Genomic DNA, 26281 nt, shown 5'->3' with positions numbered 1-26281 from the left:
AAACTGTTTTACAAAAAAATTGATCTTTTGAAAATTCATTAATAATATTTTAATGAGAATGTTCTAGAATGTATTTCTGTTAGCTGTAGCCTATAATGTGTATCTGTAATATAATGTAAATTAATGTAACTGCAATGCAAAGGTTTTTTTTTTTTATCTTGCCAATAGCTTTATCTATAGTGAAGCTGGATATTCTATTTTAGTTTTCCGTAGAAATATATAGTATAGTGTAATTTATTCCTGAGATCAAAGCTGAATTTTCAGCATCATTACTCCAGTCTTCAGTGTCACATGATCCTTCAACTCACACTAAAACCTGCTTGATGTGTATGGGCCAGATGTGGCCCATATGACCACCAGAACTGAGCCATATATGCCACAGTTGGCCCAGATGAGGCCCGGGTACGTATGCTATCTGGGTATAAGTGTCTTTACCGTCACTTTTGATCAATTTAATGCGTCCTTGATGATTAAAACTTTTAATTTATTTAAAAAAAAACACATGTACATCTGTGCTCTCTATATATGGTCAACAATGGCCAGTAAAACTCATCAGTCACTGGTTTTGTGATTTAGTTTGGATCAGATTTTAAATGAGCTTTTGAAACATTATTGTCTGTCGTTGTTTACTGTAACTCGTGCAGATGAAACATAATAAGAAACCTTGTAGATATTGAAAAAGACTCCTTTTTATTTCTTGCAAGAGAAACAAAACAGTCACATTAATCTCAAGGTGTCTGTGAAAGCCAAGACTCACCAAAAAATTTACCACCAACATACACTAACAGATCAGAAAATACTCAAGCAGAATAAGATTAAAAGTGAACTTAAGAGTGAACTGGACAGATTTCAGTGAATCATGCTGTGAAATAAACGATTGACCTCTGCCACCGCCTGGACGATCGTAGAGAAAGATGCAGTGAATTACAAACAAACACTGGTTCACTTCCACTGAAACATGAAGTGCGTGTGAGAATCTCTCCAGCAGTCATGTGACACACTAACAAGTGCACGACTACACTAGTGCGCAGTGAAGCACAGTCGCTCTCAGACCCGTGAAGTGCTTCTTACAAGAGAACATGTTAATGATGTTTGCTGACACTCGTACTAAGAAACGCTTGGTGAGAAAGAAAGAAAGAAACATCTTACAGTGGTGAAGCTGTTCAAGATCTCAGCCTTCATGTCATCATTTGAGGCGACCTGAGTTCAGTGTATTGCTTTTTATTTCTCTCCTTGAACCGTGGAAACCAAAACAACCTAAATATATCAAAATACAAAGCTTTTCTCCCCGTGAGGAAGCACGCTCCTCTGGAACAGATTGTCAGTGGTGTTACACCTCATAGTGCAGGTCGTTGAGCTCCAGGCGTGTGTAGTGGCGCCTGTCGAAGGACTCCATGGCTTTCCGGGCCACCAGAGCGAGGATGAGCACGAGGAAGAGGAGCGTGAGCACCACGATGGCCACCAGGCTGTTCTTCCACATCACCCGAGACACCTTGGGCTTCACCGGAACCGGGCCGCTGGCAGGAGAACCGAAGCCCCGGCGCCTCGACTCGCTCTCAGTCTCGGGCTCAGCGGGCGGAGCCGCGGGTGCAGGTGTAGTTATAGTTGTTGTAGTTGTAGTTGTGGGTGTAGTTGTGGGTGTAGTAGTTGTGGGTGTAGTTGTTGTGGGTGTAGTTGTGGTGGGTGTAGTAGTGGTGGTGGGTGTAGTAGTGGTGGTTGTAGCTCTTGTGGTGGTTGTAGTAGTCGCTGGGGTGTGTGTGCCGGTGGTTGTCGGGCTGGCGGTCGCTCTGACGGGCTTCACTGGATGTGGTTCTGGTCTGGAAGGTTTGCCGGGTTTTCGGACTCTGTTGGGTTTGACCGGAGGCCGCGGCGCTTTAGAGCTGGTGCTTTTAGCTGTTGTTGTGGTTGTAGTGGTGGACTGTGTAGTGGTGGTGGTTGTCGTGGCAACAGGTGTGGTTGTCGTGGCAACGGGTGTAGTTGTCATTGCAACAGGTGTGGTTGTCGTGGCAACGGGTGCGGTCGTCACAGCGTCGGTTACAAGCATCACGTGTGATTCTGACCCAATCAGCGGTTCTTCAGTGCTGGTTGGTGGCGGTGTGGTGGGTGTTGTTGAAAGTGGTGTTGGTGTTGTTGTTGTTGTTGTTGTTGTTGTTGTTGTTGTGGGTGCTGGTGTTGTTGTTGTTGTTGTCGTCGGTGTTGTTGTTGTGGGTGAGGGTGTTGTTGTTGTGGTCGTGGTCAGCTTTGTCTGTACACTGGGTGCAGGTTTGGCTGTTATTCTTCCATTTGCTTTAGTCGTTGGATGAGTTGAACCTGTAGAGATTAATACAATTGCAAGAAAAAATGTTTTCAGCTGAACACATCAGAAACCAAATACTTGATCAATATAATCAAAGACCATCCACCTTCTTATAGTATGCTGATTCTTTGAATCTTCATTATGTCTATGAATTAATTAAATCATTTATTTTAATACTATTTTGATAACAGTTTACAATAAGGTTCTAAAGCAGAAAAATACTTCTAAAGCAAAGTTGTATCTGTTAACCCTTAAAGTCTTCCTGTAGTCAATAATTGGTGTTTGGTGTTTTTAGCCCCCAATGGCGCCTTCCAGGCAGCGAGGGGATGGGTAGGTTTAAGGTTGGGTTAGGGTTAGCTGCCTCTAAGGAGCCATTGGGGGCTAAAAACACCATCGAGTTCAATAATTGTATCCCTTAAAACTCATCTTTAATCACCAAAATGACATATAAAAAAAAAAAAATCCTGTGAGCCTTAAAATAGCTTGAATGTTACTTGACACCCGTGCCTCATTTAGTATATGCGGTTCTATGAATATGCAAATTAGCCCCGCCTCCACTCACTCACTCAGCTCAGAGGTCCACTCGCTCAGCTTACTGAGGTAAACTCACTCAGAGATCTTGCCATCCGTCTAAACCTATTCATTCTGAATGACCTTCGTCTAATGTCCGAGTGACGTGTCCAAACCCCGTTATGTCAGTGGAACCCATGCAGTTGGGTCGAGCCATCGCCTCCGACAGTGTTCCCTACGCCCTACGTTCACCAGCACCATATGGGAACTACGTAGTTTCACGCTCTCAAACGGTGAGTTTGTTCCAGTCTCTTAACGGAAATGCATTCACATCACCTATAACTCTACAACACTCAGGATTGTTCTTTCAAATCACAGCAACAATCGACTCAGGAGCTGCAGGAAATCAAGCCAAACCAAAGATCCAAACCATTGACGGTGGTCCTGTTGGAGGAGAATTCATCACTCACCGCACCTTACCACTTCTCCTCCAAGTAGGAGGTCTTCATCAGTGGCGGATTTAGCAAATTGGGGGCCCAAGGCGAAAGTATGTATGGGGCCCCCCCATTCGATCTTTAAAAGAGAACGAAAATTTTTTTTTACAGACTGAATGGTGGATAGGCAGGTAAAGCTAATCTACAGGGAAGTAAAGGTTGGAGAGGAAAAAAAAAAAACTTTCCCTTTAAATCCTGCATACATTTTCTTTAATCCAAAAAGCAGAGAACACACAAAGTGTAGCACTACACAAACTAATAGTCACAATGGCACCCAACAGAGAATACGGTTTCAGATAACACCAGAACAATCTAGCATCACAATAAGTGTTTTGTGATATCAAAACATTTTAGTAACTAAACAGAAACATGTTACAATGTTTACATGGTACAATTTCTGGTAAGCTACGGGTTTTTTTTATTGCTTGACACAAATGTCACGATTTCAATTCAATTCTTGTGATTTGATTCAATATTGACTCATTTGGATAAATATTAGGTACGCAAGATAGGCGTTAATTTTTCCAAAGAAAAAAAAAAACTCACATAATGCTGTAAACATATATTAAACTCAAATTAAACATGTGTTTTTATTATAATAACAATTTTAATAATATAAGTAAAAAAATATACTAAATATGTAATATATTACACATATTTAGCAAAATAATATTTTTTCTAGCCAACTAACATGCTATAACATATATTACGGCTTTCCTGAGGTAACGTAACGTTAAGTGACATAATTGTTCTCCAGCTGTTTTATTGACGTCTTTCCAAGGTTGAAAAACACTGATTGATCGATATATAAGGAATATACATTTCGGTAAGTTGTACTATATCTTTCAACATTGTTCATTCGTGTTTATTCACTATTAGCTAGTAGAGAGGATCGATTCGGTTCACCTGCTGCTAGTGATCTGTCACGTCACATTTACAAGCGCCAAAACGGTATTTATAGTAAGGGGGTAACGTAAGAGGGGCGAACTTGGGAGAGGTGATGTTGCATTTTGCTCCAAGCAAATCCACGTATATCCATGTGAGTGTGTTAACATTATTCTCACCTAGCGCCACTTCACAGCTAACGTTAAGTTAGATGCTGCTGCTGTAGAGGCATGTTCAACGCTTTGGACGTTGTTGTTCCTGTCTTTATCCCCAACAGTAGCCGTAAAAAAATTGTCATCTTTGGCAGCGTTGCCAAATACTTATCTGCGTCTTTTCGCTTTTTTCTTTTATTTGAGCCGCTTGGGTAACTTCGTTTCATCTTCACGTTTAGACTCGTTTTATATCGTCTCTGTTTGTGTACGTCCCAGTCCTCCTGTCACTGCGTGTTTATCTTTCGCTTTTTTAACTACTACTTCAACGTTTCAACGTATTTCTTAAGAATATTAATACAATTTACCATGCTTTTGAAGCGTTCATGATGATAAGATGCTTTTTTTTTTTTTTTTGAGGTTGGTTGGGGGCCCCCCTACTACGACTGCTGGTAGGGGGCCCCAAGCCGCCGCCTACCTATGCCTCTATGTTAAGACCGCCACTGGTCTTCATCAAGAATACATTTCTCTGCTGATAACCAAGTCTCCCAAACATCCCAAAATTCTGGGCCTTCCTTGGATGAAACTTCACAACCCGCCGCTGTTCTGGTCAGACAAACAACTCACCCACTGATCTATCTTTAGCTACAATCGCTTCTGTCTCCAGAGCTGACCATAGGTACCGCCACCGAGAAGAGCCCTGATAATCATCGAGAGATGAGTGAGGCTTTCAGTAAAACCAAAGTGAGGGAGAACTGGAACCCCCCCGCACCAAAGTCTACCCACTTTCCTTAACTGAACAAAAAGCTATGGAAGACTTGAACCAATGTATGGTCAGATACAGGCATCCGTCAGTGCCTGCTGCCCTAGAACAGCTCCGTAATGCACAGTTTCTTACAAACTTACACATACGTGAAGGAGATGAATGGAAGACAGCCTTCAGTACCACATCTGGCCACTGTGAGAGCTGTGTTATGCCATATGGGATCTCTAGCGCCCCCTCAGTGTCTAATCAATGACGGCCTACGAGATTACTTAAGACAATTTGTGATTGCCTTCATAGACGATATTCTAGTGTATTCACCCTCCTTTACGACCCACGTTGATCAAGTCCTCCAGCGTCTCTCGCAACATCAGCTATATGTGAAAGGGGAGACATGTGAATTTTTTATCCACACATCATATCCTTCTTAGGATGCATCATCAGTCCAGAGGGGGTGTCAATGGATCAATCCAAAGTACCGGCTGTAGTTGACTGGCCTACACCTCAGAACTGCAAAGACCAACAGAGATTCCTAGGAATTGCCAATTTTTACCAAGATTCATACGGGGCTTTAGTTCCAAAGCTCATCCTCTCACATCTTTGCTCAAAGGGGGATCAAAGCGTCTAACCTGGAGTTCCAGTGCTGATCAAGCTATTACTCAGTTAAAAGCTGCATTCACTTACGGCTCCCATTCTTAAACACCCTGATCCTTCCAAGCCCTTTGTTGTAGAAGTAGACGCTTCTGAGGTAGAGTTGGCGCCATTCTTTCCCAGAGTTTTGGAGAAAAACCTCAAATTCATCCAGTAGCTTTTTTTCCCAGGAAACTTTCGCCAGCCGAGCGTAACAATGATTTTGGAAACTGGGAACTGTTGGCAGTCAAACTGGCTCTGTAGAAACGCCGACATTGGCTCGAATATCTTCACTCTGCTAAACGGCTGAACCCCAGACAAGCCCATTGGTCCCTTTTCTTCAGTCGGTTTCATTTCACATTGTCATTTCGTCCAGGATCAAAGAATTCCAATGCTTTATCTTCCATACCAACAGTGAAGAGTATATTCTTCCCCCTGCCTGCAGAGTAGAGACTGGGAACTGGACCAAGAAATATCAAACTTCCCACAAAGCCAAACACCTGCCTCCCGTCCTCCTAACAAACGCTTCCATACTTTTCATTTATGTGACAGAGTCATTGTCTGGGGCCACACTTCTGTTGACACTGGCCATCCAGGCACTCAACGCACATACTGAGGGGAAAGTACTGGTGGAATAACCTGCTAACCGATATTCGGCGTGTTGTGTTGTCATGCTCCATCTGTGCACGATCTAAAGTACCAGGATCTCTGCCTACTGGAAAGCTCCTGACTCTTCCCAAACCTCAGTGTCCCCGGTCCCACAAAGCCACTGATTTCCTCACGGATCTACCAGAATCCAGTGGTAACACGACTATTTTGGTCGTTATAGACAGATTCTTGAAGTCCCTACGTCTGATTCCTCTACCTAACCTGCCTTCGGCTTTTGCCACTGCAGAACTGTTATTTAATCATGTGTTCAGGTTTTTTGGGATACCCGAGTTTATTGTGAGTGAAAGAGGACCACAGTTTACTTCTCGTGTGTAGGAAGGGGGAAACAATGAGTCTAAGGTCAGGACACCACCCCCAAGCTAAAGGCCAGAAATGGCAAACTAAGAAATCGGACGGTTCCTTCGCACATTCTCTTTTACCAACCCAGGAGACTGGTCCCAGTTCCTTCCCTGTTGTGTTCTTGGATACCAGCCTCCATTACTGCCATGGAGTGATATCCCAACAGATTCTCCTGCTGTAGATGATTGGTTCAGACGCAGTGAACAAGTCTGGAACAACATCCCTCAATACCAACCTGGAGATGGAGTATGGCTGGCCACAGGAGATCCACGACAACCTGATACTTGTAAGAAACTCATTCCCAGATATATAGGTCCCTTCAAGATTCTTAAACGAATCTCCTACAGACTTGAACTTCCTCGCCACAGTTGACTAGCGCCCTCACGTCATGTCTCCCTCACAATCTCCCCTAGACTTCGAAGGACAGCCAGCATACTTGGTCAAGTCCATATTGAACTCGCATTGGAAGAATGTCAAGCTGGAGTATCTTATAGACTGGGAGGGATATGGACCAGAAGAACAGTGTTGGAGTTCATGATAATCATCCAGAATTGGAGAAAAGCAGCGCTCCCGGATGGCTCTGTGAGGTCAGAGGACTACAATTCCCAGCATGCACCTCAGACTTCAAACATGGCCGCCCCGGACTCCATATCCCAGAATACTCACACATGGTAGCGCTCTAAATCACCGGTCTTCTGAACACGCACCTGATATCAATTCACACACATACTCAGACACTCTATATATAAAGAATCATATATTTTTGTAGTGTATAATGCTTTGGCTGTGTAGTGTGTAAACACAATCAAGCCAATGAAGTGCTTTAAAGGAGTCATAACCTGCAATTTTCACTTTTCCACGAGAATCAATGTATGTTATGATCGACTAACGATTATACACTGGCCGGGAAGCCGATATTTAAAAGTGAAGCGTTTGTTTACCTCAGGGTAAATAAACCAGCGCGCGTGCACGCCCACTCAAATACGAGATTTTGATTTCAGCTCCCTCTTGACGTCATGAGGTAGTAGGATATACCATATATGGACACCGCAGCAGGAAGCCCCCCTTCCCCTCTCCCCCTCATATTCAGTTCAGTCGAGAAAGATGGAGAAACCGAGTGCACACCGGACTTGCTCTGTGGTTGATTGCCATAAAAAACATGTAAATGTGTTTTATCTCCCAAAATCGGACGAAACTATCAGGGACCAGTGGATGAAATTCATTTTTAATGACGCTGTCCCAACAACCCTTTCAACTGGCGTGCAGAGCCATATAGAGCGTCCACGACAGCCAAAACATCGCATTGATCTCGCGAGACAATAATGCCTTCAGAAATAAGGGTAAAAGTAGGTCTGTGTTTATTTTTTTTTCCACTTTTCGTTTTTAGAAGGGCCTGAAAGATTATAATACAGCAGTAGGTATCCAATGTAATACTAGGTTATGACTCCTTTAAAGGAGTAGTTCACTTCAGAATAAAAATTTCCTGATAATTTACTCTCCCCCTCGTCATCTAAGAAATTAAGGTTTTTGAGGAAAACATTCCAGGATTTTTCTCTATATAGTGACTTCAATGGAGTCCAACGGGTTGAAGGTCCAAACTGCAGTTTCAGTGCAGCTTCAAAGTCTCTATCCGGACGTAGAAAAACTCGAAAAACTCCATCTCAGTTTCTCCTCCAACTTCAAAATCGTCCGACATTATTGTTTTACCTTTTTTTTTAAATGGCGTTTGACTTAGTCTTTGCACACTAGGGCTTTGTGAACACTAGGTCTGTACTTACGCCTACGTCACGCTTGACCTTTCAACCTGATTACGTAAAGTGTGGCGCATCACAGCTAGTGCAAGACGAGCATTTGTGGTTAAAAGTATATAAATGTGTATTTTGTTCTAAAATGTGCGCTGGTTTGTCTAGATGAGACTCTTATTCCTCGGCTGGATCGTGTCGAGACTTTGAAGCTGCACTGAAACTCACAACTGGACCTTCGACCCGTTGGACCCCATTGAAGACACTATATGGAGGAAATCCTGGAATGTTTTCTTTATTTCTTTCCGACTGAAGAAAGAAAGACATGAACATCTTGGATGACGTGAGTAAATTATCAGGAAATTTAATTTCTTAAGTGAACTAATACTTTAAATTAAACACAGAGCGGCTGTGATTTGGCCTCAGCTCTTGTTGTTGATGATGTTGTTCTCACCCTTGAATATGTTGTAGGTGTTGATTCCAGCGCTGGCCGGCATCAGCGGACAGTCCCTCTCGCTCAGACAGTGGAACAGCAGGCAGTTCTGATCCCCGGGCCGGTGTGGTGGGTTATACACCACCAGGTTACACTTCACCCCTGCGGGAAGAGGACGGTGAGGAAATCCATCAAATTCACCACAGAATTAATAACATTCTCTGTTATAAATCATAGATATCAGATTAACAGTGCTGATCAAACCAGGAGAAACACTGTATAACAGTTATATAAGGCTTTAAGTCCACAGATCAGCAACATTCACCATGGATTTACTGTAGTAACCCTAACTGTAACTATGGTATTGTGGCAGAAATAGTCAAACGCTTACGAGTACTACACATCTTTTTCCAGCACTTCAAAACTATGTTATCATATTTAAATTTAAATTTAAAATAATTTATTTTTAATGCTTATGACCAAAACATTTTTGTTCATCCTTCAAAGATTGTCCCCATTTATAAAACAAAACGTTTCAAGATGAAGGAAAACTCACACTTATTTAAAAATAAAAAAATTATTAATTACCATTATAACCAGTAGGTGGCTGCAGAGGACGCTTATTGGCTTATTAGCGATTTTCACTCATTTTTCTTTGAATTAACATTGAGATATTGTGAATGATAATAATTAAAGTTAATTTTATCTACACCCCAAATTAAGCTCAGGTCTTTATTGTCAGCCCATTCGTACAACAACAGTGTTTGGTCGAGAACGCAAACCTTGAAACAGGATCCAAGGTGCAAGTGTTGAAAGCTCTGATGGCGTGCACATGCGTATTACGTGTTTAGTCTATAGATATGAGCGTATGAATATATATATGTGCGCAGGCGTGTAGTCTTTCTTTACAAATTGACCTCAACAAATTACTTGTCTGGCCCTAAAAATTCATAATACAGAATTTTTTGTTGCTTCCAAAGCCAGTTAGTCTGGAGCCCTGAGAGCTGGCCTCAGGGCCTCAGGTGTGAGAGGAACACATTACCTGGCCTCAGGTCCTCAGAGCAACAGGTGAGTATACAGTCTTTCTCCGACGGCTTTGCTCGCGCCTCCATCACGGTTCCCTCCTGATCCAGAGCCACATGAGTGTTCACGGCCACGTCTCGGTGCTGGCGAGAGTAGCAGGTGTCTCTGTCGGGCTCCGGGGCCCCGCAGGCCTGCAGGACGAGACACGCGAGCAGGACCGACACCGAGGCCCGGATCCGGCCCGAGCTCACGCGCATGATGATGATGACGGGATCGAGGAACTGAGGAACTGAGGAAGAGAAGCGTTCGTCCTCACACACCTGAGAAAACCAGAACACCTTATCTCATCAATCCTCTTTATAGACACAAGTCCAAAGAGCTCGAACAGTCATCAGCGCTTGTAAAACACGCCAGAAAATACTGTACATATCACACACACATGAAAAATATAAAGTTCAACATGCATTGATTACTGCTGCAATAACTGAAAATAGAACAGTATTTCGTTTTTTCATCATAGTTCATAATGAACAGTGACAAACTAACAAGCAGAAGAACGTTTTGATAATGTTCACATTAAGTTATGAAAATATTATTTCTGAACGTTGAAAATGTTTAAATGTTTTAAAAGCGTTTCTTCTTGGTTCTGTGAACGTTACGGGAACAGTAACATTGTATCATTCTTCACACATTATGGAACGTTACTTTTGAATCTGAACGTTCTGAAACAAGAAGAAACATTTAAAAACCGTTACATTTAAAAACAAACATCCGACTGAAACATTCCAGAGAAACATTCCATGATCCATGTATAAATTATGTTTTTGTTCTGAGAACATTATTAAAGACCAGATAACATTGAACGAACGCTCTATTAATGTTACTGGAAGAACGTTTGATCATAACATAGAGAGAACCTTCTGAGAATGTTTCCTGTTCGCTGAGATATTTGTTGTATGGTCAAATTATATTAAGTTTACAGCATTTACTGATTATAGGCGCTGCTCGTGGCCTTTCAGACTGAATGTTGTATGTTGTCAAAATAATAACTCAATGAACGTATAAATATGTAATAAATATGAGCAAAAAGTGATTAAGGATCATAGCAGATAATAAAGAGCTGACTGACCGATGCTGAGCGTGTGAAGGCCAATCTCCATCTGATTCCTTCCAGTCATTGGGGTTCACAGATCACACACACACACACACACACACACTCACACACACACACTCGCTCTGAATCTCCAGCAGGCAAACCTTTGATCCCTGTAGAGGAACGTTTATCACAGAACGTTATAAAAGCACAACACAATCACACACACCTTCACCTCTGCTATCAGCAGGGCCGATTATTCACTACACTCATGCAGTGTGTGTGAGGACAAACTGCGAAGCTTCTGTGATTCAGACGTGTGTGTGATGAAGAGGATAAAGATGATGATGGTGATGATGGTGCTGATGCTGATGCTGGTCGCCATGGAGACTGAGCATCACTGGAACAGTGTCCGGTGTGTGTCGTGATGCAATCCTTATGAAACACGAAACACAAAACACCTGGAAACCGCCGATCAGGCAGATGTTCTTATTATTAAAGTCACGTTATATAGTGCGAAATTAAACACATTAATTGCTGATTTTATTCGCTAAATCGACACGACCCGCGAAAGGCAGTGAGCGAGTCCGTACATGTCCCGTTATCTGGAGCGAACGTGTCGAGAAAACCCCTGAAACTCCCACAGAATCACACGAACAGAGTCGGTTCTCGAACACAAACACATCAGACGCGAGAATCTCTTTATCTGAACACAGAGGAGCTTCAGCAATGGTGGAGATCAGGCACTTACCATGAGATCAGTGACCCATTTCTGTGTCTTTGTCCTCCGCGGGATGATGATGATGATGCTGATGCTGATGATGCTGTCACACTTACACACACACACACACACACACACACACACACACACACACACACACACACTGATCTGAGATGCACACAAATCTAAATGTTCAACAGCAGTAAATGAGCACAACGAAGATCATTCATTCATTAAGAGCTGATTTCCTCACACATCTTCAGTGGCTCTAAAGCTTGTAAGTGTCACTGTGAACTCTTAAATGTGACGTGCACGCGCATGTGTTGTCGATGCTGCAGTAGCGCATGCGCAGCACTAGAGGGCGACACACACGCACATCACCTGAGTGAGTGACGACAGCGAAGAAAACATCACACAACTTCCTGTTTTTAATTTGTTTTATTTGCAAAACTTAAATGTTTACAATGATACAACATTACAGAGAACAAGAATACAGAACATATCAAGGTTGGATTTAAAATATATATATACCCAAAATATATTATTGGAGGGCATTTCTTGAAATAACGATGATAGTAACATAAGTGAACATAAGAGAGCTATCTTCCATGCGTTTTAATATTTTTATTGTTTTTAAAAGTAATATACTGTTTCGAAAATGTATTAGTGCATTTAATCGAAAATATTAACAGTCATTCCATTCATTTTCTCAATAACTTTATTCATTTTTAACAATACAAATTATGGGAATTCATTTTTAACAATAACTTACAAACATGTAAAGACAGCCCTACTGTGAGCTCCGAGATTAATCGATGATTTATGCTTTTGTTGAAGCCGTCAGCCCCTATTATTAAAAAAAAAAAATAATCCAATAGTTTTTGTCAGGTTGAAGCCCTGGTGAAAAACTTCATTACCCATGATTCCGCAGAGAAGGTGAGTCACCGGAAGCGCTGTTTGTGTGCGCGTCACTTCCCCCTGCTGGTCAGAAACATGAAGCGCATCTGCAGCCGCTTTTACAGAGTATTATTTATTAGTATAAGTTATTTATTTACACAGGTAACACAAATACGTTTGGGTGTATTGGCTTTAAAGTAAGTCAGGTAAATTCACTCTGATAAATACACGTATGGCGAAACAAATAAAGCGGTGAACTCTTGAGTGTGACGCGCGCATGTTGTTGGTGTTTGATGCTGCTGTTGCGCATGCGCAGCACTAGAGGGCGACACACACACACACACACACACACTGCTGTAATATATGTGAACATTTATGCATTTGGCAGACGCTTTTATCCAACGCAACTTACATTACATTTCAAGCTACAGATTTTAAATTCATCAGTTCCTGTTTCCCTGGGAGTCGAACCCGTGACCGTGGCGTCGCAAGCTCTAACGCTCTGTTTGAGCAACAGGAAAGCTATATATGAACATTATTAAGGTTTTTATTGTTTTTATAGCATACAATTGATTACAATACAGTGAAAACAGTGAACACCTGAATATAGTGAACTGTGTTTTATTCTTGTGATCAACATTGATAAATGTTTCTTAAGCAGCAAATCATCATATTAGTGTGAATTCTGAAGTTCATGTGACAGTATTTGCTTGTATTGGTCAATATATTCATATTGATAAACACACACACACACACACACACACACACACACACACACAGAGCTTCTATACTTCACACTGACTGATGACAGACTGAGGCTGTGACGAGGACATTAATGAAGCTCATGAACGACTCGCTCTCTCGTGTTTGAAGACAGAAGATGATTATGAATATGAGTCCGATCATAAGAAACTCAGTGTTATTCCACATCCATGGTCTCCGGCAGCGGCGCAGGCGTCTCCCGTTTCTGTGTGTGTTTCAGTGTGTGTTTCTCCTGTTTCTGTGTGTGTTTCTCCTGTTTCTGTTTCTCTCGGGTCTGTGTGTGTTCCTGTGCGGCAGCGGCGTCTGTGAGGAGAAGAAACACACATGAGTGTCTGACACACACACACTGAAGCAGAATGAGCTCAAGTACCTTTCTCTCTCTCTCACACACACACACACACTACCTTTCTCCTGCTCCATGTGCTTCAGCTGCTTGATCAGTTTCCTGCGCTTCTTCCCAGAGAGAGTGATGTTCGCTCTAGAGCTGGAGCTGAGAAACACTACTGTTAATATCAGGTGTGTGTGTGTGTGTGTGTGTGTGTGTGTGTGTGTGTGTGTGTGTGTGTGTCACCTCCTCCTCTTCTTCAGGTGTGTGTGTGTGTGTGTGTGTGTGTGTGTGTCACCTCCTCTTCTTCAGGTGGTTTCTGGTGATCAGGTCTCTGTCGATCACGGCTCCTACGATGCGTCTCTTCTTCCTCTTCTCTAGACTCAGGACTCTCCGTCTCTTGAACAGGTTCCTGGCCAGTTCCTGAAACACACACATCAGAAAACACACAATGGTTCCACATCAAACACAGATCTGCATATTATCCTAGAAATTAAAATCTAGAACGACAGTCAAACCTTTCTTCATATGAGGTTTAATTTTATTAATTATTTTATTTTAATAGTAATACCGATTAATTATAATAATCTTTCTAGTTTTTTGTGTTTCTAGTGTTTTAGTGAAGCAGCCCATAATAGCGCAGAGCAGGAGCACGTGCTTCATCATTCCGGGCTATCGTCAGTTCACCATGAGATAAACCCCGGACAGACACACACACATACACATACACACACACACACACACACACTCATCGGCAGAACTCAGTCCCACTGATGCAGAAACTCACGGTTTTGGGTCTGTTTATTCTCCCTCCTGGAGCCATGATGATAATGATGTGCTGCTGCTCTGTGAAGCCGGAAGCAGCGAGGGAGACTTTACACAATAAAAGTCCCTGAATGCGCACATAAATTAGTTTAATAAAGACTACAGAAAATAAGTAGAAAATATTTGAAAATCAACGAGTCTGTGTTAGGGTTAGGCCGGCCTGGCATTATTAAGATGCCAGTGTGTAAAGCACTGAATATCCAAACCACACAAGCGCAAATTACATACTCTACTGTCTTCTGTGGAATGTTTTTATTTTTACTAATTTAATTCAAGCTGTAACAGAACATTAAAGATCAACAAACGTGTCACAATAAGTCACTACAGACTGAGTTATTATACAATAGTTCTATGGAATTTGATAGTTTAATTTCCACTAATAGGTATTGTTTTTTGAAGATATTTAATATTAGAATAATATTTTGTAAATGTATAAATATGTTATGCACCGTTCATTTCTATATAAAATGGGCTAATACTAATATTAGACACACACATTTCATATTATTTTCAATTATTACAAACATAAGAATATTGAGTGAAAATGACAGAACATGCTGCAGTAGCGCATGCGCAGCACTAGAGGGCGACACACGCGGACATCACCTGAGAGAGTGACGACAGCGAAGAAAACATCACAACGTCCTGTTTTTATTTATTTTATTTGCAAAACTCAATTACAACATTACAGAGAAGCCCTGGTGAAAGACTTCATTACCCATGATTCCGCAGAGATGGCGATTCACCGGAAGCGCTGGTTGTGTGCGCGTGACTTCCGCCTGCTGGTCAGAAACATGAAGCGCATCTGCAGCCGCTTTTACAGAGTATTATTATTTTTTTTAAGTAACACAAATACGTTTGGGTGTATTGGCATTAAAGTAAGTCAGGTAAATTCATACTGATAAAAACACGTATGTCGAAACAAATAAAGCGGTGAACTCTTTGAGTGTGACGTGCGCACGCATGTTGTTGGTGTTTGATGCTGCAGTTGCGCATGCGCAGCACTAGAGGGCGACACACACGCTGCTGTAATATATGTGAACATTCATGCGTCGTTCATTGATAAGAAGCATATAGATATACGCTAATATGTGCTTGTTATCTGGACGGAGACATGAAGCTTCTGAATCAACGAGGCTGTAAATATAAATTGTTTTAAATTGTAAATATAAACGGATTTAAATTGTTTGAAAGCTTTTATAATTTTTTATAACGGACATGTAATTTCAAGGAATACATGTTCGCCGTTAAATTATGCACAATTTATTTCTATATAAATTCGTTAGGGTAGTTTATATAAAACACATTTCATTTTATTTTCCATTAATACAGTGCAAATGTGTTTGAAGTCCAGTGCAAGTTAGGCAGTGGGAGAAATAAAGAAATGCATATGTAATACTACAGTGTCGCCACTAGATGCCAGTATAGCCGTATAAATAAATAAATGTAAGAAAAGAAACAGAGGATTCTCTTCACACACAAAAACACACTAATACTAATGTGTGTTGTTTACACGCATATCATGTGAGCCACACATACACACACACACACACACACACACACACACACACACACACACATTCTAAGGCGTTATATATCTACTCCTTTTTTCTTCATCTTTTATTTATTTATATTATTATATAACAACTTTGTTGCCCACAGAATTCTTTACAATTAAAAAAGAGGATAAGAAAATATATGAAACCTCATCTTCTTCTCATTTTTATTATTACTCGTATTAATATTGATTTTAAAAGAATCAATTTTAAAAGCGCTTTTATTTTAAGTATTTCAGACCGGATGTGACGTCACGCACGGAGCGTAACTCACTGTAAAGCTTCAACAACATTCCCTATGGACGAAGAAAACTGCGCTGAAATCACAAACACAGGTAAATAAATCACAAAGGTCTGATTTTACTGAAACTAAAGGTCAGAGTTCAGGGCCGTGATGATTCATCATTTAAACTGCGGCAGAATTACATTCAGAAGCAGCGCGTGCAGTTTCACTGACGGATCATTAAAGCGGATCATTGTTGCGCTTATCAGCGCAGACCGTGTGTGTGTGTGTGTGTGTGTTTGTGTGTTTGTGTTTGTGTTAGTGTGTGTAATACTTGCAGGGAGTCACGTGACATAAAAAACGTTTGTTTGTCTATTATAATCTCAACAGCTATTTCTTCTACATTGTCCTTTTTGTAATCTTGGACCTGAAACATTCTTTGTTCTGTAACTGTATTCTGGAGACTTTTGTAAGCAGATTTCAGTGACTTCTGATACATTTTACAACTTAATTGCAATAGATGATTCTGTGATCCTTTTCTGGCTCTCCCGTAATTGACAACACATTAAAGTTAATATTTCTCTTTGTGAAGTTTTAACACTGTGTGTGTGTGTATGTGTGTGTGTGTGTGTGTGTGTATGTGTGTGTGTGTGTGTGTGTGTGTCTGATTCTGAATGTGTGTGACTGACTGACGGCTGTGTGTGTGTGTGTGTGTGTGTGTGTGTGTGTGTGTGTGTGTGTGTGTGTGTCTGATTCTGAATGTGTGTGACTGACTGTGTGTGTGTGTCCACAGGCGGGCTCCCCCTGGCGTCTCTGCGTTTGCTGATTCCTCCTCTACACCTCATGTCTGCCTTCATGTGGCAGGTGCTGCAGCAGAAGAGCCTGGTGCATTATGGGAAGCTGGAGGAGTTTGTGTCGATGGTGACGGAGACACTGCCGGAGGTGCTGGGATACAGGCGGAGAACACAGCTGATGCTGGGCCTGAGAGCGCGGGTCAGTGTGTCACACAGTGTGTGTGTGACAGTGTGTATGTGTGTGACTGTGTGTGTGTGACTGTGAGTCTGACCGTGAGTTTGACTGTGACTGTGTCTCTGACTGTGACTGTGTGTGTGTGTGACTGTGACTGTGACTGTGTGTCTGACTGTGTCTCTGACTGTGTCTCTGACTGTGAGTGTGTGTGTGTGACTGAGTCTGACTGTGTCTCTGACTGAGTGTGTGTGTGTGTGTGTGTGTGTGTGTGTGTGTGTGTGTGTGTGTGTGTGTGTGTGTGTGTGTGAGACTGAGTCTGACTGTGTGTCTGACTGTGTGTGACTGAGTCTGACTGTGACTGTGTGTCTGACTGTGAGTCTGACTGTGACTGTGTGTCTGACTGTGTGTCTGACTGTGACTGTGTGTCTGACTGTGACTGTGTGTCTGACTGTGACTGTGTGTCTGACTGTGACTGTGTGCATGTGCGTGTGTGTGTGTGTGTGTGTGTGTGTGACTGAGTCTGACTGTGTGTCTGACTGTAACTGTGTGTGACTGTGTGTCTGACTGTGACTGCATGTGTGACTGCATGTGTGACTGTGTGTGTGACTGTGTGTGTGACTGAGTCTGACTCTGTGTGTGTGACTGAGTCTGACTCTGTGTGTCTGACTGTGTGTCTGACTGTGTGTCTGACTGTGAGTGTGTGTGACTGAGTCTGACTGTGTCTCTGACTGAGTGTGTGTGTGTGTGTGTGTGTGTGTGTGTGACTGAGTCTGACTGTGAGTGTGTCTGAATTTGTGTGTGAGTGTTACTGTGTCTCTGACTGTGTGTGTGACTGAGTCTGACTGACTGTGTGTGTGACTGTGAGTCTGACTGTGTCTCTGACTGTGTCTCTGACTGTGTCTCTGACTGTGTCTCTGACTGTGTCTCTGATTGTGAGTGTTACTGGGAGTGTGTCTGAATTTGTGTGTGAGTGTTACTGTGTCTCTGACTGTCTCTGACTGTGTGTGTGACTGTGAGTCTGACTGACTGTGACTGTGTGACTGAGTCTGACTGTGACACTGTGTGTGACTGTGTGACTGTGTGTGACTGAGTCTGACTGTGACTGTGTGTGTGACTGTGAGTCTGACTGTGACTGAGTCTGACTGTGTGTCTACTGTGACTGTGTGTCTGACTGTGACTGTGTGTCTGACTTTGACTGTGTGCGTGTGTGTGACTGAGTCTGACTGTGTGTCTGACTGTGACTGTGTGTGTGACTGTGTGTCTGACTGTGACTGTGTGTATGACTGTGTATGACTGTGTCTCTGACTGTGAGTGTGTCTGAATTTGTGTGTGTGTTACTGTGACTGTGTCTGACTGTGTGTGTGACTGAGTCTGACTGTGAGTGTGACTGAGTCTGATTGTCTGACTGTGTGTGTCTGAATCTGTGTCTCTGACTGTGTCTCTGACTTTGACTGTGAGTCTGACTGTGAGTCTGACTGTGAGTCTGACTGTGAGTCTGAATTTGTGTCTGAATTTGTGTGTGAGTGTTACTGTGTCTCTGACTGTGTGTGTGTGTGTGTGTGTGTGTGTGTGTGTGTGTGTGTGTGTGTGTCTGACTGTGAGTGTGACTGACTGTGTGTGTGTCTGACTGTGAGTCTGACTGTGTGTGTGACTGAGTCTGCCTGTGTGTGTGACTGTGTGTGTGTGTGTGTGTGTGTGTGTGTGTGTGTGTGTGTGTGTGTGTGACTGTGTGTGTGTGTGTGTGTGTGTGTGTGTGTGTGTGTGTGACTGTGTGTGTAGTCTGACTGTGTGTGTAGTCTGACTGTGTCTGAGTGTGACTGTGAGTGTGTCTGAATTTGTGTGTGAGTGTTACTGTGTCTCTGACTGTGACTGACTGTTTGTCTGACTGTGAGTGTGTGTGTGTGTGTGTGTGTGTGTGTGTGTGTGTGTGTGTGTGTGTGTGTGTGTGTGTGTGTGTGTGTGTGTGAGTGTGACTGTGTGTCTGACTGTGTGTTGTTGTGTTGTAGATGGTTTTGGAGTTGTGTCGCGGCCCGGTGGATCTCAGGAACATTCAGGCTCATCTGGACAAACTCCATCTTCCAGACGTGGCGCCTGGACAGCCGGTACAACACTAACATTATATACTATACACTAACCTTATATAGTACTCTACACTAACCCTATACATTTTACACTAACCTTATATACTATACACTAACCCTATACACTGAATTTATATACTACACACTAACCCTATACACTAACCTTATATACTATACACTAACCTTATATACTACATACTAATCCTATACGCTAACCTTATATACTACACACTAACTCTATACACTAACCTTATATACTATACATTAACCTTATATACTACACACTAACCCTATACACTAACCTTATATACTATACACTAACCTTATATACTATACACTAATCCTATACACTAACCTTATATACTATACACTGACTTTATATACTATACACTAACCCTATACACTAACCTTATATACTACACACTAACCCTATACACTAACCTTATATACTATACACTAACCTTATATACTATACACTAATCCTATACACTAACCTTATATACTATACACTAACCCTATACACTGACCTTATATACTATACACTAACCCTATACACTGACCTTATATACTATACACTAATCCTATACACTAACCTTATATACTATACACTGTCCTTATATACTGTACACTAACCCTATACACTAACCTTATATACTATACACTGACCTTATATACTATACACTAACCGTAACCCTGTAGAGGAAGTGCATGTGGATTCATTTCAGGCAGTATTTAACTGTATTATTACACTGAAGTCGAGTCAGCTTTATACAGTACAGATCATTTCAAAGCAGCTTCACAGTAATAAATAGAATCAATGAAGCAAACTTCATCAGATAAGAGAGGAATTCATCTGTAAAGATTCTACTGTTATTATTCAGTTGATGTTTTCTCTCGTCTGATCAGTAGTAATGGTGTTTTGTGGTTTGTGTTCAGGCTCCTGATGCTGATTTGAGAACCTGCGTCACTAATTTCAAAGCTTTGGTTCTGGCGCTGCTGAAAGACCCGGTTGAGAAAGCTTATTTCTTCCAGGTTAGACACACATCAGGTTCATCCTTCACTGATCTGTGTGTGTGTGTGTGTGTGTGTGAACATCCTGTCTGTGTCTCTCACACAGGAAGTGTTTCCTGTGGAATATGGCGCTGGGTTCGACACGGCGGTGAAGGAAGTGATGTGGGATCTGCTCTCCAGCCTGGAGAAACTGCTTCCTGTGCCAGACTTGAAGAAGGTGCAGACTCTTTCACAGATACTACTATAACCAGATATTACTATAACCAGATATTAAATCTTGTGAAAAGCTTTCAAACATATTTAAAAGTCGGAAGTTGCGCTGGTCTTTTCTCCTCTATTGTGCCGTATATCGAGTGAAACGCTTCAGGAACAAGAACACATGTGGGCGGGGCTTGATTGTGTCTGTGGGGAATTGATTGGATGGCTGTGGTTTGCTATTGGCTGAGCTCATGTGAGTGACAGGTTGCCCCGCACTCATCGTCAGAGAAGAGAAGAGATGCTGCAAGAGGAACTGATTCTGATCAAAGATTATTAACACTAATGATGATGTGCACCGATAAATCATCTAGAATAAACACTGCAACTTTAATTGTCCATTGTTTTTCACTGTGACTTTAAACACTTTCCACCCCAAACTGAACCTGTGTTGTGCGTCCGGTCCGTTCGGCTCAAACAAACAGACTGTGATTTGGCTTGGTGCCACAGAAATGACACACCGAACCTTTGTGTTCATTCTCTCTCTCTCTCTCTCTCTCTCTCTCTCTCTCTCTCTCTCTCTCTCTCTCTCCTCTCCCTCTGTCTCTCTGCACTCAGACGGTGTCGTGGCTCTCTCCTGCCCCCGCTGGCCTGGAGGACTGCATGCGCACCGACCCGAGCGACCTGCGCCTCCTCCTGCAGCAGCACCGGCTGTTCAGCGCAGACACACACAGCTGGCAGACAGGCAAACACACTTCTGTTTCATTTGTGCTTTAGTCATATGTAAAAGAGTTTTATTCATAGTTTTAAGATGAATGTGCAATAGAGCCATTTCGTCTTTATAGCACTTTATTTTTAACGCCGGGACTCGATCTGTCACTTGAATTCATTAGTTTCCAGTTGGGTTAGCTGTACAAACACAGTCCGTTAAGCTGCTTAATATTGCAAACTTAGTTTATTATCATAATCATACATTTACTGGTTTGTATCACAGAAAGATTTACTGTTCACTGCAGTTTGTTTTATAATGTATTAGTAAACTCTGAAATGAACAGTAAGATGAATAAATGCTTTATTTAAAGTATTTTTCATGTAATGTAATGAAAGGAATGGAAGCTCAAGTCTTGTGAGCAGTGTTGGGCATTTTACTTAAAAAAAGTAATTAGTTATAGTTACTAGTTACTTCTCACAATTATAATCATTATAAAAGTAACTAATTACCAGGGAAAGTAACTATTGCAAATAAATAAATAAAATGTCAAATAACTTGGATGCCCCCAATATTAAATATGTTTAATGAATGAAATGGACACTAAATAGAATAAATTATTGTACAGTAATCTACACTATTTTAATGTTGCTGTGGGACAATGTGAGAGACATTAAATTCAATATATTATTATTACTAATAGTGCAACAATAAAACACAATAGATGGTTTAGAACTTGTAATATTTATTGCACAGACCACAACTGGCCAACAAACAAGGCTAAACATAAATTATGCTCCTTAAGAAATGTACCAAAAATAAATAATAATAATAATAATAATAAAATATAATATTTTTGGGTTTTATTTTTATAACCTACAGAGAACGTCATCATCAGACGTTATTCACCCGCACTTGTTCACAACCGGTCAAACAAAGATGTTTTCTGGCAACGTTCCCTGCAGGTTATTTTTAGATTTTATTTTTATAGCCATGTAAACTAATTAAAACGTTGCAGATGATACCAATACGTTACAGAGATTATTCTAATGCTGAATGTGTCATTTATTGATAAACAAACTATATAACGCTCGGACATCTCTCTCACGTGCTCGTGGCGTTTGCCTCATAAATACACAAACACACACACACACACACACACACAAACACACACATGCTTCAGTGAGCTCAAGTAACGCGCATTTTATTGTCAGTAACGGTAACGCCGTTGTAACGGGGGAAACAGTAATTGGTTTGATTACTCGTTACTGAAAAAAGTAACGCCTTTTATTTATAACCGTTTATATATATATATTCCCATCTCTGGTTGTGAGTGTGTGTGTTGTGTCCTCTCTCAGGCGCTGCTCCTCGCTCCTCCGGCGACTGCATCATGTCTTCGCTCTCAGTCCCTCCGTCGGCTCGAGCGGATCTGGCCTCGGATCAGGTGCTGTTCGTCCAGCCCGACTCCATCATCATCACCGACTACACCGAGGTGGAGCTGAGCAGCCATGAGGAGGAGATGAAGATGGAGGAGGTGGAGCTGAGCAGCCATGAGGAGGAGATGAAGGTGGAGGAGGTGGAGCTGCTGGAGGACGAGCCTTCCCCGAGTGAAGACCCTCCTGTGGGACCGAGTGAAGATCCCGAGCTCCTCCCTGACGCTCCACATGAGGCCCGAGCCGAGCCCTCCACGCCTGAACAACCCATCCAGCCGGACCCCGAGGACCAGACACGCACGCCTGACGCAGGAAGTGACATCATAACACCGCAGGAAGCCACGGCGCCCGTGTCAGACGTTACCCAGAAACCCCCGGTGCGGAGAGGGCGAGGAAGGCCGAGGAAAACTACAGAGTCCACGGACGTGAAAACACCTGAACGACCCGCATCCGGAGAACCGGAGAGCCGCGCGGAGGAGCGGTGAGTGACGTGCAGATGATGGAGACTCTTAACCCTCACAAAAACATTTATATTCTAGTATATTTTCAGTAACACTTGATCCACTAACACTTTATATTCTCTTCTCATCTATTCTATGTCTATTGAAAAAAATAAAATAAAATGTGTTAGACTAAACTGGGAAGGGTCACAGCACTTGCATATTGTTGTCCTGCTGTTAGTTACACTGCTTCTGTTGTTCTCCTCATTTGTAAGTCGCTTTGGAGCGTCTGCTAAATGATTAAAATGTAAATATTTGTTTCGTTTCAGGAGTACCCTCACACCACATGGAGACTGTAGAGGTGAGAGAGTTGTGCTTTCACTCGTTTAAAATGATTTACCACTAGAGCTACTAGTGCAGAACGACAACAATCATTCAAGAACAAGACCAGACCGCTGTGATAAATCACTGTTTAACCTGATTTTAACAAAACAGAGTCTCTCTAGCGGGACTGTTATTAGCACAAATTTGAGTAATCATCATAAATGGGGCTTCATTCGAAAGCTACCCTAAAACCTCTTCCCTTTCTATCAACTTCAAATTTAGAACCCAACTTGATTAGATGTAGCCAATCACAGACATATCTGATGAGCGCATGAACACAATGGCCAATCATGGGGCTTACGATTCCGCTCAACAGTGCTCAAAGCCTCACAGTCTTTAAATTTCAGGACCGACTTGGTTCCGCAGTCGGCACTTTTGACAACACTAGAGTGCAGCTTTAACTCTGAGTCCATCACAATGTCAGAATTTCTCTCTGATGTTTCTCACAGACGCCTCAGACGCTACAGAAGCTTCCAGCGGCCCGTCCCGCACACGGAGAACCAGCAGAACCGAGCCGGCAGCCGCCGACAACCCTCGCGCTCGTCACGCGTGCTCCACCTGCGGGCGCAAGTTCACTCGGCGCTCAGACGTGCAGCGGCACCAGCTAACACACACCGGCGAGCGCCCGTTCCACTGCGCGCAGTGCCAGAAGACCTTCCAGCACGCCTGGGACTTGACCAAGCACTGTCGCAAGATCCACGGCGAGGCTAGCTTCACCTGCCACGAGTGCCAGAGCGCCTTCGCTAACCTGCGCGAGCTAACGGCGCACCACAAGAGGAGCCATGCGGGCGAGCCGCCGCACTACTGCTCCATCTGCGGAGATGCTAGCGCTAATCCTGCCGCGCTCGCTACGCACCGGCGGAGCCACAGCGCCACACACACCTACCGCTGCGAGCAGTGCGGCGAGGGCTTCGACACACTGATCCTGAGATCCGCTCACCGGCAGAGCCACCGCAGACGCTGCCAGTTCAAGTGCCCGCAGTGCGAGAAAACCTTCACGCGGCGTAGCGACGTGAGGCGGCACCAGCTAACGCACACCGGCGAGCGCCCGCATCAGTGTTCGCTCTGCGGAAAACGCTTCGGGCTTCGCTCCGGGCTACAGAAACACATGAGCACACACACTGGCGAGCGCCCGTTCGCGTGTCCGCACTGTAGCAAGAGCTTCACGCAGGTCTCGATCCTGCGGCGTCACGAGCGCATGCACACGGGCGAGAGACCTTACCTGTGCTCACACTGTGGCAAACGCTTTCTCTCGCTCGGCGAGCTCATCAAACACGACAAGACGCATGCCGACGCACGCCCGCACGCCTGCCCGCAGTGTAGCAAAGCCTTCAAGTTCAAGCGTTCGCTTCAGGAGCATCTGCTAGCGCACAGCGGCGCGCGCCCATTCCCATGCCGCTACTGCGGGAAGATGTTCGCTAAGGCCTTTGCGCTGACCCGACACCACCTGATCCACACGGGCGAGCGGCCCTACGCCTGCACACACTGCGAGCGCACGTTCCTCACCGGCGCCGAGCTAGCGCTGCACGAGCGCACACACACCGGCGAGAGGCCGTTCCCCTGCGCCGCGTGCCCGCGCCGGTTCCGTAGCTCGTCGGAGTTAGCACGACACCGGCGCACACACTCCGACCAGCGGCCCTACGCCTGCGGATACTGTCCCAAAGCCTTCGCTAGTGCCGCTAAACTCAAGAACCACACCAGGGTCCACACGCGCGAGAGCAAACCCAGACGCCCTGCCGCGAAGCTAGCCGAGGTCAACGTCATTCTGTCGTAGATTCATCGCTGATCATTGTGGATGAAGGATTTTCTACAGCAGGGTTGCGTTTGTCTTCAGATCAGACACAAGTTCTGTCATCATCTGCTCTTCCTCGTGTCGTTCAAACCCATGAGACGTTCATCTTCAGAACAAATGATGTTTTTAACGAATCAGAGATTTGTGTCCCTCCAGTGAGTGTGTGTTCAGCCTAAACTCTGACGCTTCATAAAGAGATGCTGAAATAAACCCTTTAATCAAAGGCTTCTGAAGAGACTCTTCACTTTATATCATCAGCTGATTTACTTTAGGCTTTTATTCACTGATAAACACACAGAGCATCAGACATGGGAAACTCAATGCTTGTTCATGTTCGCTGATAAATGTTTATGATTTCAGGTTTTAATATTGAAACATCAGCCGTACAGAAACATCTACCCAGATAATAAATACATGCATAACTAAAAATGCATAAATTGATGCATGTAAATGTAAAGCTCATGTCAGTATCCTCAGAGGGGACTGAGTCAGAAGTCATTAGATGTCTCTGTAGTTTCTTCAGTGCTCTGGAAACACGGACGGCAGCAGAAAGTGTGAATGAAAGGAAGGAAATGAACTGTTTTGCAGAACAATATTAACACTGTTCTCCGTCTTCAGACCGGGGAGTCGATCTCTGCTTAACCCTTCATTTACCAACAGCTTGCTTTGTGTTTTGTTTATTAAAATCTGAAAAATACATTTTAAAGTGTTTAAGTTCCTTTCTTCTTGCCCATGTCCTGAGCCCTGTGAAGGAGGAGGCTCACCGCTCGCCCTCTGCGTGAACGCGCCGCTTCTGTTCTCGGTCCGCGAGGCGCGAGCTCAGTCTCTGGCGCTGGTCTGTCACGTGGAGCCGCTGGAGTGGAACAGAAGCCATGAATAAACGCTTCAGAAACACAGGCCGTCGTCATGACAACCTCTTTTGTCTTTGGTCT

General features: G+C 43.2%; 3 protein-coding genes across 4 annotated transcripts; 1 reads left to right on the top strand and 2 right to left on the bottom strand.

Annotated features, from left to right (window-relative positions):
* Nucleotides 1–669: 669 nt before the first annotated feature.
* On the bottom strand, nt 670–12033 carry mansc1 (MANSC domain containing 1). Its single transcript, XM_084407441.1, has 5 exons — nt 11778–12033; nt 11063–11199; nt 9953–10253; nt 8932–9072; nt 670–2310 (listed from the first exon to the last, which is right to left on the bottom strand). Exons 3-5 carry the CDS (start codon nt 10188–10190, stop codon nt 1331–1333), a joined length of 1359 nt encoding a protein of 452 aa, XP_084263567.1. The 5' UTR covers nt 10191–10253; nt 11063–11199; nt 11778–12033; the 3' UTR covers nt 670–1330.
* A 427-nt stretch (nt 12034–12460) lies between these two features.
* Nucleotides 12461–14623, bottom strand: c4h11orf98 (chromosome 4 C11orf98 homolog). The gene is made up of 4 exons (XM_084407450.1): nt 14519–14623; nt 14030–14154; nt 13811–13896; nt 12461–13709 (listed from the first exon to the last, which is right to left on the bottom strand). The coding sequence occupies exons 1-4, from the start codon at nt 14552–14554 to the stop codon at nt 13564–13566; spliced, it is 393 nt and encodes a 130-aa protein (XP_084263576.1). The 5' UTR covers nt 14555–14623; the 3' UTR covers nt 12461–13563.
* Nucleotides 14624–16346: 1723 nt separating this feature from the next.
* On the top strand, nt 16347–26055 carry LOC311289416 (uncharacterized protein). 2 transcript variants are annotated; one of them, XM_084407420.1, is made up of 9 exons: nt 16347–16447; nt 17129–17328; nt 19311–19406; nt 20322–20417; nt 20503–20613; nt 21210–21336; nt 22659–23214; nt 23503–23534; nt 24016–26055. In XM_084407420.1, the coding sequence occupies exons 1-9, from the start codon at nt 16411–16413 to the stop codon at nt 25329–25331; spliced, it is 2571 nt and encodes an 856-aa protein (XP_084263546.1). In that variant the 5' UTR covers nt 16347–16410; the 3' UTR covers nt 25332–26055. The 2 variants fall into 2 exon arrangements, with proteins under 2 accessions (XP_084263546.1, XP_084263545.1); XM_084407419.1 differs by having other exon boundaries at nt 24007–26055.
* The last annotated feature ends 226 nt before the right edge of the window (nt 26056–26281 follow it).

This window comes from Rutilus rutilus, assembly GCF_951802725.1.
Source record: "Rutilus rutilus genome assembly, chromosome: 4".
Taxonomy (NCBI): domain Eukaryota; kingdom Metazoa; phylum Chordata; class Actinopteri; order Cypriniformes; family Leuciscidae; genus Rutilus; species Rutilus rutilus.
Note: the sequence above shows the minus strand (reverse complement) of the source record. Positions and strands in the feature narration are given on the sequence as shown.